We start from the raw sequence: 18,445 nt of genomic DNA, 5'->3' as shown, positions 1-18,445 counted from the left end.
GGAAGGAAGGAAGGAAGGAAGGAAGGACGAAAGGAAGGAAGGAAGGAAGGAAGGAAGGAAGGAAGGAAGGAAGGAAGGGAGGGAAGTCTAGCAACATAAGATGAACAATTCACATTGAAATAAGGATTTATTGAGGATGGGGGATTATCAGACGTAGAGAAGGTATGAAAAATATATTATCTTATTATTGTTGAAATGGAATTAATCTCTGTATTTTTAGTGACTCAGAGGTAGACTGCCAAATGGAAGGAGAGTCTGTCAAATAGAAGAGAAATTAACCAAATAGCTAGTCAATACCTTTTTTCCAGTCTGAACATCTAACTTCTGCAAAGTTATCTATTGAATCCCGTGAATTGATTATTTAATGCATTCTGGGCAGCTGTGTTTTCTCAGTCAACTACACTAGTCAATGTGGACAAAATGAATTTCACAAATTTCTCAGGATAAAAAATTCTCAACATTTTTTCCTATATTTTTCCTATACAACCCCAACATAATTGAGAAGAAACATGTTTAATAAAATGGATTGAAAGACTCAATGTCAAAGAAGTAACTGAGAGCAAAAATTTAGAAGATTTGCAAAAACTCTTTAAAACACAGGATATATAAGACTTTTAGAACATCTTATCTATTTCACAGAAAAATATCAAATATATAACACTTGTATGCATTTTTATTAAATAAAGGTCTTTAAATATAGTTATCCCTTTAAGCAATCACCAAAAAAAAGCAGTATCCTCTAAAGTGGAAAGTTTTGTTTGATCTCACATTTTTTCCCAAGCTTTCAAGGAAGCAAAAACAAAAAACAAAAACAAAAACAACCAACCAACAAACAAACAACTGTCCACCAATTTCTGAGCAGGAAAAGAAAATATATCCAGCCTAGAGGGTGTTTTGTTATTTTGTAAGTGTCAAGGCAACAGATTGTCTTCTCAAATTTAAAGGAACTCTGAGAATAAAGCCCATGGGAGCCTTGCAGAAACAGAACCTGCTCCACAATAAACTAGCAAGCTCGAAAGCTAGATATGCAGCTATGAAAAACATGATGGCTGCATCCTTCAGTGCAGACCGAGTACAATGAGGTGAGCAGTCTGGTAGAGGTAAAAAACCATGGCTCCAAAATGCTAGCTGTTCCCAAAGGAATGAACCCTATAGGGATATGCTAGGATTTATCAATTCTGCTCTCAGATATAAGATTAAGAGAAATGAAAAACTTTTTCCACAACTAAAAGTGATTATAGGAATTTAGTTAGTCACACTATTTAAAAAGAACAATGTAGCCATGTCAAGTGTTCACCAAACAATGAATGGATACATGGAATCTTTCTATCTACTCCTTTGATACCTTGATTGAGGAGCCATTAAAGGACAAGTGAGAAACATGGCACTAGGAAAATTCCAGGAATCCACAAGGATGACCCCAGCTAAGACTCTAAGCAACAAGGGAGAGGACGCCTAAACTGGCCTTCCCCTGTAATCAGATTGATGACTACCTTAATTGTCGGCATAGAACTTCCAACCAGCAATAGATGGAAGCAGATACAGAGGTCAACAGTGAAACACTGGGCTGACCTACTAGAGACCAGTCCAAGAGAGGGAAGAACAATAATATGAGCAAAGGGGTCAAGATCATGATGGTGATACCCACAGAAACAGCTGACATGAGCTAGTGAGAGCTCACTGACTCGACTGATAGCAGGGAAACCTGCATAGGACCAAAGTAGGCCCACTGAATGTGGGGGACAGTTGTGAGGCTTGGGCAGTTTGTGGGGCCACTGGCAGTGGGAGCCGGATTTATCCCTAGTGCTTGAACTGGCATCTAGGAGCACATTCTCTTTGGAGGGAGGGACACCTTGCTCAGCCTAGATATAGCGGGGAGGGCCTTGGTCTTGCCTGGAAGTGAAGTGTCAGACTTTGTTGACTCCCCATGGGCAGGGTTACCCTTTCTGAGGAGTGGATGGGGGTTGGGTAGCGAGAAGGGTAGAGCAGGAGGGGGTAAGGGAGTAGGAAAAGGGATAGCTATGTAAAATGAGAAAAGATTGTATTAAAAATTCTTAATAAAAAATAAATAATTCTTATAGGAAAAAAGAAATACTATTTGGCCATAAAAATGAGATATTGGTATATGCTTCAACACAGATAAATTTTGGAATATTGTGGAAATATCCAGCCACAGAACCATATACATTGATTACTTTAATATATATGAAATAGACAGACTAAGCAAGGCTGTAGGGATTACTTTTAACGAGTTGCATATGTCTGAGGGAGATTGTTTTTAACTAGTTGTGTATGTCTGAGGGAGATTGCTTTTAACTAGTTGCATATGCCTGCGGTGAGAATGAAAGGAAAGTAGACACAGGATTAATTTGCAGATGATACACAGGGTTCTCACGCTAGCCGTGAAATGGCTGCTCCCTTCATAGAACACACTAGAATGAATAAGCACCCTGAACATGGTTGGATGGTGCGTATTAGAAAAGTGCACTGGGAGGGGGGGCATGTGAGTTACATCTCAGTAAAGCTGTTGCCAAGAGAATGAGAACATTTAAAGGCTAAATTGGCTGTGTTTGTGACGAATCCTAAGGTGACAATTATCCCAAAGCATGTGCAGAATTATCAAAGACAGCGCTCACGAGTCCTAGAGGGAAAATAAAGGAAAACAACAGCTACTTGACAACAAAACCCAAGCAGAAATAAATCAAAATAAAAAACATTCCAGAATAGAGCCGCTTTAATGATAGGACAATGAAATAATGCTTAAATATAAAATACAAAATAGCAGAGCTAGCAAAACTGGTTAGTAATGATTTTTGTTTTCTAAACAAAAACAAAGAAATATAGGCCATAAACCATTTTTTTTCTCCAAGCAGTAGAACATATTTCTGTTTAAAATGAACACGTTTCTGAAAGAGTGTACTTTAAGGCTGTGGGTGGCTGTGCAAAATTAAGCCGGTCAACATTCCAGCATGAAAGGGAAGGGACACATGAGTCCTACCACTAGCTGAGGAGCTATGGAATGCTGGCGGCTGCTAGAGGAGAGGGAGTCAGTTTTCTTTAGGGGTAGATTGTCTATGATCAAGTGGAATCACACACCTGTGTGAGAAGGGGCAGCACTAATGGATCCAGCAGATTGTATTTTTTCACAAATAGGGGGACATGAATTTGGAAGGAGAATGGGGGGGCATCCAGAAGTTGGAGGATATAAGGGGTGATGTTATCAAATTATGTTGCATGCATGTATGAAGTTCTCAAAGAATTAATGGAACTGTAAGTAGTGCATTTTGACTGCATAGAGAGTGGAGGTGGGCGCAAAGTCCCGTCTGTAACTCAGGAGCTATTGGTAGTTGATAGCTGCCAGGAGAGAGAGTCAGTTGTCCTTGAGGGTGTGGTTCCTGGTCACTCCTTCAGGATCCAGTGAATGGCCAAACACTCAAGAGGATAATGAGAAGAACAAATAGGCCTTGATGGGTTTTAAAAGATGAGGACACAATGTTGGGTGGGTAGGGAATGGGGATAGGTCTGGGAAGGGTCGGGGGAGGGTAAATATGACCAAATTACATTGTACGAACTGCTCAGAGGACTAAAAAAAAGGATCTTAAAATATAACTAAACTTAGAACTAAATTCATGTTCTTATCTGAGAGCATTTTGACAGCCACAGTCAGGCACATTACAAGCAAATATCTCAGGAATAACCAGATGTCCTTTGTGTTGTGAATAACTTTAAAAATGAGTCAGACTTCCTGTGTCAACTAAACTACTTTCACCAAATATACGCATCTGCTTACCATCAACTTGTTTCTTACCAATAATTGCAAACCATGGATAGATTTTTTTAGATGTGTATGATGGATCACTCTCAATCTTCTACAAACTGCTATTTATTGATTATCTTTCATGTCATAGGCAAATGCTAGGTACCAGAAACAGAAAAATAAATGAGCAATGGACCACACTCTTAAGGGATCAAACGTAATCAAAAACTGTATGAGAAATAAATCTTTGTAATTTACTTGGCATTTGTCTCAACCAAGGGCAGAAGGTCTGTGTTCTCAAGAGATCTAAGAGGAAGGCTTCATTGAAGAAAGGTTTTTATCTGAATGTTTGGTGAAAAGTGGAGAATTTTGCATGAAAATGCAAATGAGGGAGAAAGCCAGGAGCTGGATCGCGTTGAGGCCTAAGCAGGTTCTTTGTGATAGAGGACTCACAAAGCAGCCGAACAGCCCCATGATGTCTTTGTGTTGTGCGCCCAAAACTACTTAACTTTGTCCGTCATACCTGGATTTCTTTATGTCTCTGTAAAATTTAAGAGGAGTTCTGAAGATATTTCATAGAGCATTTGGGCTTTAGGTCAGTACCACTTCAGACCTCAGCCAACTGCTAGCTTCTAGCTGGGATTCTCAAGCCATCTTGAAAAACCACTTTCTTTCTTTTAGTTTTTTCCTTCTGGCCCCAATCCATCATGGACTGATGCTTTTGTATGACTACAATAAAAATAAATTGCTAGAAAAACAGAATCAGAAAAACAACAGCACGAAAAACCCCTACTATCTCTAGTCCATTTTTTATTACTGCTATGTTCAGCAGACATAAATTTCTCTGTCCAATTGGCATAAATCATCCTAAAAGCACACTCTACATCCTGTATCAACCTCATCATTGACTGGGACTCGGAATTGCCAGATGAGATCCAGCCTATGAAACACATTGGCCTAACCCATACTAAATAGATAGGTCTATAGGTTGGAAGCTTCCAGAAAAATGCTAGACAAAGATCTACCCACCCCCACATCTCCTGAATAAGAACCAATATGAATAACTGGTCTTAATATATTCTGATGTGGAGGGAAGGTTTGTCTAGAGACTGTTCAAAAGTATGAAAAATTCGAAGACATCCCTCAGCTCCTGGTAGGCCAAGGAGACATAAAAACACACAGGTGAACAACATTCTTCAGCTCCCTGCCAACTGGTAAGCTTGGGTCTTTCTCCTTTATTATTTCCTTTGGTCCTTTTGTGTCTGAAGTAAAAGAAAGCTAGGTGAATCCTCAGCAAGACTTTAGAACTCAGAACTGAGGTGAAGGTTTAGTGGGTAAAGTCCTTACCATGCAAGTGTGAGTTCAGATGCCCAGAATGCATGTGAATTTGGATGTGATAGCATGCAACTGTAACTATCAGAATCTCTAAACACACAGGAACACACACACACACACACACACACACACACACACACACACACACACACTCCCTTTGCTAAAGATTCTAGAATCCTCTTAGAGAACCTAAGAGTCACCATGATGCTAAAGTCTTTATCCTTTGATGAGCTTGGTATTTGAGGTATGATTTACTGACTCTGTCCTCTACTGCATCTTACAAAGTCGGTCATACCTTACATACACCATTGAAACAGTATGCCCTGTCTTAGGATAATTTTAGATAGAAATTGAGAATTTTCAGACATAATTCTCTCTATATTGGCTCTATTAATAGTCCCCTGAAGCTGGAAATAACCAAACACTGCACGAACCAGTGAGTGGGTCCACAGCCCATTTACTATAAGGCAGCCACATGACAACTGCTGATTCACTAAACAAGGGTGAACTCTGGGTACCCACAACCACACAGATAAACCAAGCACAATATGCAAAGTTAGAAAATCCAGATGAAAAAGGAAACAGCTTTGAACGAGTCCATTGTTAAAGGGTCTTGGAAAAGTCAAAACTATAGTACTAGGAAAGGAAGACTTTTTGCAAGGGTTTCTGGGTGATAGGAATTTTAGCAACGCGTGAGAGGGAACTATTATCAGGTGGAGGAAATAGTATCTTCTTTGAATATGAGGATTTCTCCCCCTAAGGGACTCTACTTGTTCCCACCAGGTTAGCTTGTGTTGTTATCAGGGGAAGACTGAACCAGGGAGATGGCTCAGCAAATGAAAGCCCTTCCACATAACCATTCCCATCTGCATTTGATCCCTGGACCACATGTGAGAAAAGCTATGAGGATGTTTTTGTAGCTTCCTGCTTTTGCCAAAATTCATAAGCTTTTTTTTACATTATCTAAGTGATTCTTTAACATATGTCACACACATAAAAATATACAAAAATAAACAAACAAAAACAATGAATCAGTTAACCACCTAAGAGTATGACATACTGTTGCTTAATCTAAAAGCTGGGTCATTAAAGAACAATATAAATAAGCACATGAAGGATCAAAGTTTAGCATCATGGTAATTAAGGATGATAGTTTTTGCTGGCATTATTTTTCTACCACAAAATCAGTTTGTCCACACTTGGCCACCATGCTTTTAAGAAAAGCCCCTTACAATTTCTACATATGACTTCTGCTGTCAACAATAATGTCAGCAGTGGCATGGACTCCAGATCCGCCTGTGGTAGAAATGGAAAGGATCTGAAAGAAGAGACGCCATCCACTAATTAGGGTATGTGTCATCGCTAGTAGCCACAGAGCTCACGCTCATTTTTACCTTATTTGAATCATCTCAACACTTCTATCTCTCTTACACAAAACGGCTAGAGTTAAAGTTTCCAACATCTCTACTTGTACCTGTAGACACATTTCTGGGAGAAAAAATTCAGTCTGTTTTCTTGTGTTTACACTTCTATGCTTGTCTGTTCAAAAGTCATTAGAAATCAGATCTCAATGAATGACAAAACCAGGTTTAGTCAAACTGAAAAGTCATAGGCCATCTGCAAAGACCTAATTTTGACTCTCCATTCAGATCATATGGGATCTGCTTCCCTAACTGACTGCCTTCTTTTCTATACTTTATGGTAGCCACTTCGTGCCTGCCTTGAGCCCTCCCTTTTCCATTTTTCCTGTTATTACATCAAAGCTCATATTATTGGTCAATAGGTTTATAGTTCACCTTGTGTTTTCACCGGATCAGGAGATTTTAATTATTTTAAACCTTAAGTTATCCAAAGCCCACTTCTAATATTGATGTAAAGCCGTATCCTTCCTCTGCTTGCAAAATCCTCTTTTACAGGGACCTATATCTGTGGGCAGCATTTCTACCCAGTATACCTCACTTGGAACTTGGCTGGAACACCACAACTTTAAGTGTACAGATTTCCACATAGTGAAGAGGAGTGAGATTGTTCTGCAGCCATTGCTCTTCCAATAGGAACATTTTTACAAAGGACACTTCATGTGGAAACTCATCTTTGGGCTCTGCTACAGTGTGAGTATGAAGTGTCTTCTCCAAAGGCCTGGGTTGGAGGATTGGTGCTTACTTAGAATCAATCAGTGGTAGTGAATGGATTAGGGGGGTTCTGACTTGTTCAATGACTTCATCCATTGATGTATTCATAATCTGATGATGTTATTGGAAGATGATGAAAACTAAGGAGAACCTAGGTGGAGGAGAAGACTGTGGTGGGTGGACCTTTAAGGATGTACTTGGTCCCCAGATTTCTCCTCTCTCTTCCTGACTCCTCTCTGTCTCCATCTTTCTGCTTTCTGACGCCATGGGGTAAACAAACTTGCTCCACACCTCTCTTCTTTGACTTTTCGCCTCACTGTAGCATAAAAGGAAGAGGGCCAACTGACCACAGACTGTACCTCCTGAAACCAGGAGCAAAAATACTCTTCCCTATTCAAATGATTTCTGGCAATGTGCTTTGCAGCAGCTTTGAAAACCTGCCTAATACAGGGCCTCATGGGGAAATGACCTCACTTCACAAACCATAGGAGGCAAAAGGACTAAGTATTCAATAACAGCTTAATAAGTCAGAAGCTAATTATCAGGCCTCAGAAAACTACAAAGAACATATACATCTATACTGCCAAGATTGCTTTTGTCAGTATCCCCTTATTCGTACTGTTTAACTTCCAGTTTCCCAATGTTAGCAGGTTAGACACTTTGACCCTAGAATCTTTGGCACATGACAGACTAGTGTACTGTTAGATACCTGCTACCATATTGGACCTCTCCCCCAGATGATGCTAATAGCTTACATTCCACAACTATGACAACCAAGACATATCAACTAGGAAAGAGCAGGGAAAGCTTGCCTGGATGGAGACTCATTCTAAGTCAAAAAAAATTTTTTTAATTAAATTTAAAAGTGTAGACATTGTTGCATTTATATGTGTACTATGTATTTGTTTCTCTCTGTGTGTGCATCTGTGCATGCATGTGTGTGTGTGTGTGTGTGTGTGTGTGTGTGTGTGTGTGTGTGTTTAACAATTCAGCAAGAAAGGGAGGTAAGGAAATTCTAAGGATTGGGGCTGGAGAGATGACTTGGAAGTTATGAGTACTTATTGTTCTTGTGGAGGACCCAGGTTTATTTACTAGCACCATGTGGTTGGTCACAACCGGTAACTCCATTCCAGTAGTTCTGGAGTCCTTTTTCATACTCTACAAGCAACAAAAGTTAATTTGCTGTGCATGCACACATGTGCGTGTGCGCAAACACACACACACACAAGGTCCCATGCAGATGCATGCACACAAAACCCTCACATTCAATAAACTCTTTTTTAAAATAAAATCTTTCTTTGAAAGAAAGAAAGGAAGGATCAAAGAAAGACAAAAGAAAGAAAGAAAGAAAGAAAGAAAGAAAGAAAGAAAGAAAGAAAGAAAGAAAGAAAGAAAGAAAGAAAGGGAGGGAGGGAAGGAAGGAGGAAAGTCTAAGGGATTAAATTAGTAGTGACCTCAGTAGAAGCCCACCTGATTCCCAGAAACTGTGGCATGGTACATGTAGTAAGAAAGGAAGCCTGGCTGGTTGCTGCAGCATTTTTGATCTAAGCATGCAGTGACAGGGCAGGTGATCTACAGAAGCACTTCTCTGTCGCCACAAAATATCGTTGTACTCTCTGGATGCATGCTGACTTTACGACCTCATCTCTCTGCTCATAATTTTTTCCCTCCAGGAAACATCCTTATGTAGGCTTCATATGAGTGTGGGATGGAGGCAGGGGTAAGGCTGATGAACGCCAGAAATGGTGGCTAGAATAGCAGCTTTATAGAATGCATATGTAATGTTTATGGGCCAGGAACATCTTTGCCTTTTTAACTAAGCAATTTTGCTACGCATCTCTCTACATCAACCGAATGTCACATCTCTCCTTCTTATGTGGAACTCCCGCAATAAAATTGTATTTTAGGGTGCACATTTAATGCAAACAAATATTTTTTTTCTATTTCCATTTTAATTTCTGCAACTACTAAAAGCATCCATAATGAATGCATCTACCTCTGCGATAACTGATTTTGAAGAAGAAGTGGTTCAGACTTTGTTGACTCCCCATGGGTGGCCTTATCCTCTCTGAGGAGCTGATGGGGATGGGGAGAAGGTTGGGGGAGCTGCAGGAGGAGAGGGAGGAGGAACTGGGATTGGTATGTAAAGTAAGAAGACTGTTTTAAAATTCAAAAAAAAAATCTCTGTTCTTTTCATTTCCTGATGAAAAACAAATATTTAGGTATGTGGGGGGACATGCACTGTGTGTACGTACATGTATATGTATATGTGTGAGATTAACTACTTCTAAATTTCAATATCCTACTTTAGAACGGTAACACTTTGAATATACAAAGCAGAAATCCAATTTTTGAAAGTCAATTCACAGACAGATAAACTGAAAAAGAATAGAGATTAAAGGTTGAAATATACGTTTGATCAAACTGACATCTACTTCAATTGATGTTCTTATCCTACCCCAGGCTTACTGGTAGGAAATTCACATGAATTTCTAACCATTTTGATGGCACTGATTCTTCCTCAGCAAATACAGATATGGAGAAATGCAGGAACGCTGGAATGCATCTATGGACCAATCAGTTGGGCAGCCAATGGTTTCTTTACCTTTCCCAAGGCAAAGGTGGGTGGCGGGAGGAGACTTGTGGCCAAGCCTCATGATCTGAGTTGATTCCTTGGTACTCACATGTTGGTAGGTGAGAACAGATTCTCTCAAGTTATCTTCTGACCGCTACATACACTTTGCAGCCCATGTCCCTCCCTCCACCCTACACACATCCGTTTGCATACAATGAACGCCATTAACAATTTATTACATCTTGTGGGATTTCTTGACAGAGTTTTGGTTCAATTACCCTGTGATAGACACACACTGCTTAAGCAAACAGACTTTCTTCTGGTTAAATTCACACATTGGGACCACTTACTGTCTCCCCGGCAGAGCAGAGGTCCCAGTTTATAGGCAGCTTCTGAATGGGGACGTCCTGTGTCCGTAATCACTATCTTAGTGACCGGCAGATGTTCTTTATAGGAGAGGAATCCAGTGTCATTGGTCCTAAAAATAAACAGGAACAGCAACGAAATCCTTCAATTATGATGATGAGCGGAATTCTAAACTAAGCCATGATTTTCCTGGCACTTCTAAATGAAGACCTTCCTGCTAAGTTTGGACAGTGACAAAAATAAAGTCCAATCACTCATCTTAGCATATGAAACATGGTGAGATGTTAGCTAGTCTCTCTTGTAGACATTAAAGTCTAGACTACAAAATATAACGTAGGTTAAGATTAGAATACAATGACTTTTTGGGTGGAGACCTTCCTCCTGGCTCACCGGCCCTCTCTCATTCTTGGGAGTGCTCATCCATGGGCTAGTGGTAGATTCTAGGTCAAGGGTAGTCATTGTCTTCATTGTGTACCCACTACCGAGCTCACCAGGATCTCACGAAGAGTTCCAAACTCATGGACACACAGATGGCCCTGGTTAAACTCAGCAGTCACGAAATGAAATGAAAAGGCAGGAATGTGGAGAAAGGGCTTTCTTGTGAGGAGAGGGGTTGACAGGAGGAAGCAGAGAGAACAATCAGAATGCAGACAAGGCATGTAAGGAAGCTCAAAGAAGGAATTTAGTTAAAAATAAATAAATAAGGTGTCCATATCACTATTTCTAAAGCAGACAAAAGTTTAGAACAGTGGCTCTATTTTTTAATCAGGTGGAAAGTTTTTAATCATTTTGGTGAAATGGCTAATTTTCTGACTCTTGGCGTGCTGATTTTTAGGCAAAGTTGCTTAGTATTCGTTCATTTTTTCCTCTTATGATTTATTTACATTTTTGCTTTGTTCTTGCTGTTGTTGTCTTGTACTTATTGATCAACTCCACATTCCTCTATAGTCAACCCTATCTTCTCTATTCATTTTTCAGATAAAACTTTGTTCACTGAATTTTACTATTTCCTTAAATGGGTTAGAAAATGCACCCATGACTTTTGCAGTCTACTTATTTTTTATACTATATGACAATGTGTAGTATCAGAAGCTCTCCATGAGATTGTTTAACAGTCCTACATGCACAGAAATACACACATAAGCCAGGCGGTGGTGGCGCATGCCTTTAATCCCAGCACTCGGGAGGCAGAGGCAGGTGGATCTCTGTGAGTTCGAGACCAGCCTGGTCTACAGAGCTAGTTCCAGGACAGGCTCCAAAGCCACAGAGAAACCCTGTCTCGAAAACAAAAAAAAAAAACAAACAAACAAAAAAAAAGAAATACATACATAAACTTTTTGTGAGATTAGAGCAATCTACTTTAAATGTATATTGTAAACTTTGCGACGTAACTAAACAGAGAAATTTACTTTTGTATTTAAGGAACATCGGATAATTTATAATTTCTAGTGCTCTTCATTTCTTGCTAAATTTTCCTAAGAAAACTTCCTGAGTTTTCTTCCTAATGTTATTTCCTTTTATCCCAGAAAATTTGTTACAATTATTTTCATTTCCGGTGTTAATTTGCCATTCTAAAATGTGCACTCGGTCCTTTAGTGTAGTTCACTTTTATTTACATTAAATTTCCTATTCACTCACTGTGGATATTTTTACCTATAGATTTTCAAACATGTTGATAATGTTAGCCTTAAAGATTTCAGCTACAAATTTTAAAAGGTGGCCAAGACTTTGTTTACAGCAATCTCACTCAACGTCTTGATTTTATCTGGATGTGTACTTTCTTGAAATATCCAGGAATGTGATAGTGTTCTCAATAATATAGGTGGATGAGTCAAGAAATACTAGATTTTTATTTTGTTCCTTCAACATTTTATTTTTTCTCATGGGTATCTAAGTAGAAGCCTATGATTTCTGCCTTCCCAGGGTTCTCTACGGCCGCCTTGCTCTGGATTTTCAGTCTTCCCTCTCAATTTGAGGACCATGGTCTTTGCAGTAAAGACGTGAACTTTTGATACTCTTGCCCTAAACTAAATGATTTTCAAAGCAAATATCAGAGACTTAACAGCCCGGATCTTTTTCTCCTCCAGCAGTAACTGGGAATGGCCTGTTGCTTGCTCAGTTTTCTGTCTGTGGCTCTCCCCTTGGCCCTAGAAGCTCTCCCTGATTCACACGCTCTTTGAAAGGTTTAGGGTCCAGCACAGGAGCTCTGCAGCAGACTCGTTAAAAACAGCCTTCTTGTTTCTAGAAATTACCCTGTCCTTCAACTCCCAGTCAGTCTGAACAACCCCAAGTCGGCCTCCTAATACATTTATAAAAATAAAAATAATACAGAATTCCCTTGGAGTTTAGGCTCCTAATGGCAAGGCGCTTTGAAGGAAATGAAATTTAAATCTAGGTTCCATTCTCCCTGGTTCTTTTCTTTCAACCAATCCTGGAAGCCCCTATTGAAGTCTGATTCTACCACTCTTCCTTCAACACACACACACACACACACACACACACACACACACACACATTAAGATTTATCATTTGTTTTAATTCTATGTAATAAGTATTTGTTTTGATGTATGAAAGCCCACCACAAGTGTACCTGGTGCCCTTGGGGGCCAGACGACAGCAATGCATCCCCTGCACTAGAGTTAGTTATTAACTACCAGGTAGACACTTGGAACTGAACTTAGATGGTCTGCAAGAGCAGCAACTGTTCTTAACTCAAATATTTATTTATTACATTTATTATTATTATTATTATCATTACAACATTCATCTATTTAAACTCTGTTTAAGAAATGCATGCCTTGGTATGTGTGTGAAAGTCAAGGACAGCTTGCAGCAATTGCTTCTCTCCTACCTCCTCGTGAGTCACAAGGACTGAAGTCAGGTCACCAGATTTAACTATAAGTGCCCTTATCTGTTGAGTCCTCTCTGCAGAGCACCAGATACTTATTTTTGTAATATTTTCCTGTGTCTGTAAAAACATAGTTTTGTGTGTGTGTGTGTGTATATACATATAGACATATATGCTTATTCACCTATAAGCTGAAAGGAATATGAGATGTTTTAAACTCTTTTTTTAAAAAAAAAACTAGTTTTAATTAGTAATGTGTTGTGAAGACACTTAGGGGTTATCAGTGGTGTTTAGGTTAATTTTTTGTTGTTGTTCAGCAATATTAATAACATTTTACCCATTTACAATTACAGCTTTCAGTATGTGAACAATTTTCCTGAATATATTAAGAAACACGGTTATTATTCAAAGGGAGTAAATATCTGTTCTTACAGAATTCCATACAATGTTTTTGATCATATTCACCCTTTGTCCATGTTCTGCCAGACCACCTCCTTCCTTAATGTAGAATTTGGGTGAGAGAAATGATACTCTTTTTTTTCTTTTTATTAAAAATTTCCACCTCCTCCCCTCCTCCCATTCCCCTTTTCCTCCCCCTACTTCCACTCCTCCACCCTCTCCAGTCCAAAGAGCAGTCTGGGTGAGAAATAATATTCTTCCTATAAAAATTCAATCAGAGCTCTATGATTCCTTATAGGTTCTGCTTAGAAAAATACTTTAGATTTTGAAATTCCTAAATGTCCTAGATTTCATTTTGAAGATATTATCCATATAACATTTTTTTTCTGGTATACTTTATCCTTTAAAAATATAAAAGGAATACATGCTAAAACAATTGCTCAGAACTATAATAATTCAAAATCTACAAATTCGTGCTTCTGAAGTTTGCAGCCTATGTTAATGAGATGTGCTTTGGTAATTGGTTACATAATACTGTTATTTACACTGAAAGGATCTTTGGAGAATCGCAACTCTCATGTCACAGACACATTGGTTTTCTCATACGATGAGAATAAAATAAACAGAACATGTGGTCCACTGTTAAATTAGCTTCTGAAATCTTGCTATCTTAACCTGTAGAATTGGAATGAATGTACCATGTATCATCCAAACATAGTTCTACCTAATTCTTTCCTTCGCATTCACCTAGCTGTATACCCTTGATGTAATTGAAAGGAAAGTTACCATTCGCTCCTGTCCGCATCGCAGTTGCAGTGATATTGAGCATCGATGCAGTTGCCTTCCAAGCCACAGGTGCACTTCTGAGGCACAGGCAGGGAACCTCCCCAGTAGGTCTGTCTTTCACTGGTTCTTCCCACCCACCAGCTCCGAGGGCTTCCATCTGAAAGACAAGAGGGGCGATGAATCATCTTCCTTCATCTTAGAGCATTGTTCCTTCTTCCTTAGTCATTAAAAGTAAAGGTGGCCTTGAGGAGTCAGAGGGAGGAAAGGAGACAGAGACAGAGAGAGGGAAAGAGATAGAGACACACGGAGAGGGAGGAAGAGACAAAGACACAGACAGAAAGGGACTGATTCGGTGCAATAATGCCCTCAACACTGTAACTGACAGCATTTGGGAAGAAAATCTTACAACACACTTGAAGTCCCTTTTTTCAAAATGCCAGTTTATAATCATTAAAAATCATTATGTACTCATTCTTCACGAGTAAGTGTTCGTGCCTGCACAATTGAACATACATCCTATGCATGCAGGTGTCTAGAAGGGGTCATCAGAGCCTCTGAAACTGGAGCTACAGTTCATTGTGAGCCACCTTATGTGGGTGCTAGGAACTGACTAGGTCTTCAGTGTGTGCTCTTTGCTGCTGAGCTCGCTCTCCAACCCCTTATTGTCAGTTCTAGATAAACGGTACATTGTTCTTTAAATAGAAACCATCAGTCCACATTTAATCATGAGAGAGAGTTCTCACAACTTTTTTTTAAAAAAAAAATAATATTTAAAAGAAATTGGCATCAAAATATGAACTGTGGTAATTAATATAGTGAAATAAAATTGATTCTAAGTCACAAAACACCCATCCAAAATTCTGGAATGTTATATAAAGGCACTGATTTGTCTTCATATATTTATTGGTTAAAATATACTAGCTGTTTATTAGACATCAGGCATGGAATAGCAATCCTTTGTCATGATTTAGTATTTATCTGGAAGTCTGTATTTTCTCTTCCATTTACTGGCTTGGCTATTTATTTGAAGACTAGAGAAATAATACTGAAAAAGCTTCATGCCTGAAGCGAATATTACAGTTAAAAAAAAGTTTCCCCTAGCTAAATGCATCTCTTTCTACGATAAATGTTCAGCTACCAGCTCCTTCCCAAAGCCAAGACTAAACACGATGCCAACGAATTCAAGCAAGGAGAAGACAGAACATTTAGCAGAGGATTTGGGGAAAGGGAGGTGAGGCATGCAGGCAATCCATCTCAGGGGAGAAAAAAAAGTTCTAAGGAAAAGAATCATAGTGTCTGGACACACAGAGCAAAAGAAGAACACAAGCAACCTCAAATCACTCAGCTCTCCGCGAAGGAGCGGGCATTTTCCTCTTGACTTTCAAATCTTTATGTTGTCACCATCATTCCCACGGGGGCTCTGCAGCTTTTGCTCATTCATATGTTACTCGCTAATACAGCGCCTATTTTAACCTACTATTAAGTAGACCTTCTGCGAATACTGACGGCTTCTCTCCCAGCATCAATACAAACACCCACCATGTTTAAGTAAAGAAAAAAAGGGGCAGAGGGATGAGGAAGCTTGTGTTACGTGATGCTGTTAACCTCAATACTCTACTTCTAGCTTGATTAACTTACAACTCATCAACAGTTAAGCCTACTTGAAAATTTTTCTAGGAATATTAAGGCACACTGCTTAAAATATTTTATGTTCATAGGTTGAGGAAAAATAGATTGCTATCTTTAAAGAAACTAAATCATATTTTACAGTTATATTTCTGATCTTTACTATAGAAGATAAATTGCTGAATGCTTTGTATATTACATACATAATATACATATTATACACACACGCACACACATATATTGTGTTGAGTACCTGTATGCATATGGAGGTCAGAGAAATCCATGAGGCTTAGTGGCAAGTGCCTTAGCCTACTGAATCATTTCACCAGCTTTTGCCAAATGTTTTAAAGTCATCAAATATGTTTGGGTTCATCCTAGACTTACTGAAGAGTCACTAATTTAAATAAATGTATACATGAATTTTTAAATATACAAGAAACATTTTTTAATTAAAATAAAACCATGTGAGTAGATCAGGGTGAAACATTGCATCCTCCCATAGAATTATTTTCATTGCTATTTCATAACTGTAATTCAGGTACTGTTTTGGATCATAATGCAAATATCTGGTATGTGACCACTGTGAAAGGGTTGTTTGACCACCAAAGTGGTGGTTACCCACAGGTTGAGAATTGCTGATCTAGAAGAAAAGCTTCCAAAGACACCTGTGAGTAAGTATATAGATTTGGTGATCTTCTTGACTACGCTTAGCATGCATTTTCTCAGTTAGGTTAACTGATATGGAAAACCCACAACCATAAGGATGGGAGACATCATTTTCTGGGCTTAGTTCTTGGGCTCACACAATGGAGGAAGCCAGCTGAGGGCCAGCATCCAGCATGTCTGCTGTCCATGGGGGGGGGGTGATGCTCCCACCAGCTATTAGGACTCGCCATCACCATGACTGCACTCTCAAACTGTGAGCCAGAATAAACCCTTCCTTCCCCTAACTTGCTCTCCTTAGATTATTTTATCATAGCAATAGGGGAAGTAACTAACACGGGTAGTATAGTCTCAAGTTTGGCTGCAGCATCTTAGAAGGTTCTGCTGGCACCGAAGGTGTTGAAGATCCTCCTCCTTACTTTCCAACCTGATTTTTTTATCACCTTGCCGATCCCATCTGCTGGTTTTCTTAGCATATGACTCATTTGTGCTTTCAGTGATTTTCTTCCCTTATGTGTAGTTTTCAGATTGATTGAGTTGAAGTTAATACACGGAAACTGTACCAATACTTTGTGAGCTAACTATCATAACTATCAAGTTACCTAGGTACATGCATGTGTGTTTGTGTATGTACTGAACATATCTTTTCTCCTAGTAAATTTCAAGTACAAATCATGATATTATTAACCGTCTTTACCACACTGCTGTAACTTAAGAGCCTAGCTGTAACTCAGCTTGTGGCCCCCTGTTCTAATTTCCCTCTTGTTTTTCAGTAGTTACTCTTCCATTTTCTGTTTCTATGAATGCAGCCTTTTCAGGTTCTATATACAGTTAAGATGATGTAGTATTTGCACTCTTGTTTTTGGCTTGTTTCACTTTGCATAACGACTTCTACCATCTCAGCGAGATTTCCAGGACCACTGCAGAGTTATTCAAGATAGCTAGAGCACACAAGCAGTCTAAGTGTCCACTGAGGGTGGGTTGCACAAAGAGGATGGGTTATATACACAATGGAATAGTGTTTAAAAAAAAAAACAAAAAGCAAAAAGGAATCTTGCCATGTGTGATGAAGACAAACACGCAGAGCATTATGCGATGAGAAATAGCATAAATATTAAAATATGAATAATATGCATATTTTCATTGTAATCACAAAGAATGGCAGAGAATGAAAAGGGCTCGGTTCATGTATGTCTCATCGTGTGTGCCAATCGAGCCAAACACTACCACATGCCGGCCTGTGCTGACAGCACCCGGCTGGAAAAGTTATCTTCTTGATGAATTAGGGCTTATCCACCCCAGATTTGTGTCTGGTCCATAAGAGACCTAGAACAGGAAGCTAGCTCTCTCCTCGTATCTAAATAACTCTTGTGATTTGTGCTCAACAATCTGGCTCTTCTTCATAGACAAGAGTTGAATTGTCAGGGTATGATATTTGATTGAAACCAGCAAGATGGGGTTGAATGAATAAAAGACTAAAGGAGAACATTCTGGAAAAGAGGAAGAGGAGGTGGTAACTGGCATATTGTAGAGAAAAATAATCCTGCAGTAAGTAGCCAGAGAGTAAAGAGAAAAGAAGTTTATCTAGAAAAGGAAGATCCAGTCACCGGATGTCAATCCAGTTGTGCCATTGTTAGTGTGGATGTCCCACATGCCGTTTGATAGTCACAGAAAGTATACTTCTCAAAAGTTTCCTCAACAGCCCATCTGGAATCGAAGCCCATGTTAGGCTAACAAACAAGAGTAAACAAGGTGGAGTAGATGTCTTAGAATCCTAATTTCCAAAGAAAAAATATATTCAAGCATATATAAAGTTCCATGTTAAAGGATGGCAAAAAGACTGCACAGCATGTGGCCTTTGAATCCAAGCAGAAAGTTTGTGTTGCATAAATGAGCAGGAAAAGACAGTCAACTTGTTTAAAGAGAAGATATCAGAGTGGAAGCAAAATTTATATATA

General features: G+C 39.1%; 1 protein-coding gene across 1 annotated transcript in view; it reads right to left on the bottom strand.

The window, feature by feature from the left end:
• Positions 1–18,445, bottom strand: part of Cntnap4 (contactin associated protein like 4) — a 292,183-nt gene that overhangs the window by 52,817 nt on the left and 220,921 nt on the right. The window contains exons 14-15 of the mRNA XM_005345710.2: positions 14,199–14,355; positions 10,150–10,277 (exon numbers count right to left, since the gene is read on the bottom strand). Coding sequence (XP_005345767.1) covers positions 10,150–10,277; positions 14,199–14,355 — 285 coding nt within the window. The remainder of the gene's footprint in view (positions 1–10,149; positions 10,278–14,198; positions 14,356–18,445) is intronic.

Source organism: Microtus ochrogaster, chromosome 4, assembly GCF_000317375.1.
Source record: "Microtus ochrogaster isolate Prairie Vole_2 chromosome 4, MicOch1.0, whole genome shotgun sequence".
NCBI classification, from domain to species: Eukaryota; Metazoa; Chordata; class Mammalia; order Rodentia; family Cricetidae; genus Microtus; species Microtus ochrogaster.
Note: the sequence above shows the minus strand (reverse complement) of the source record. Positions and strands in the feature narration are given on the sequence as shown.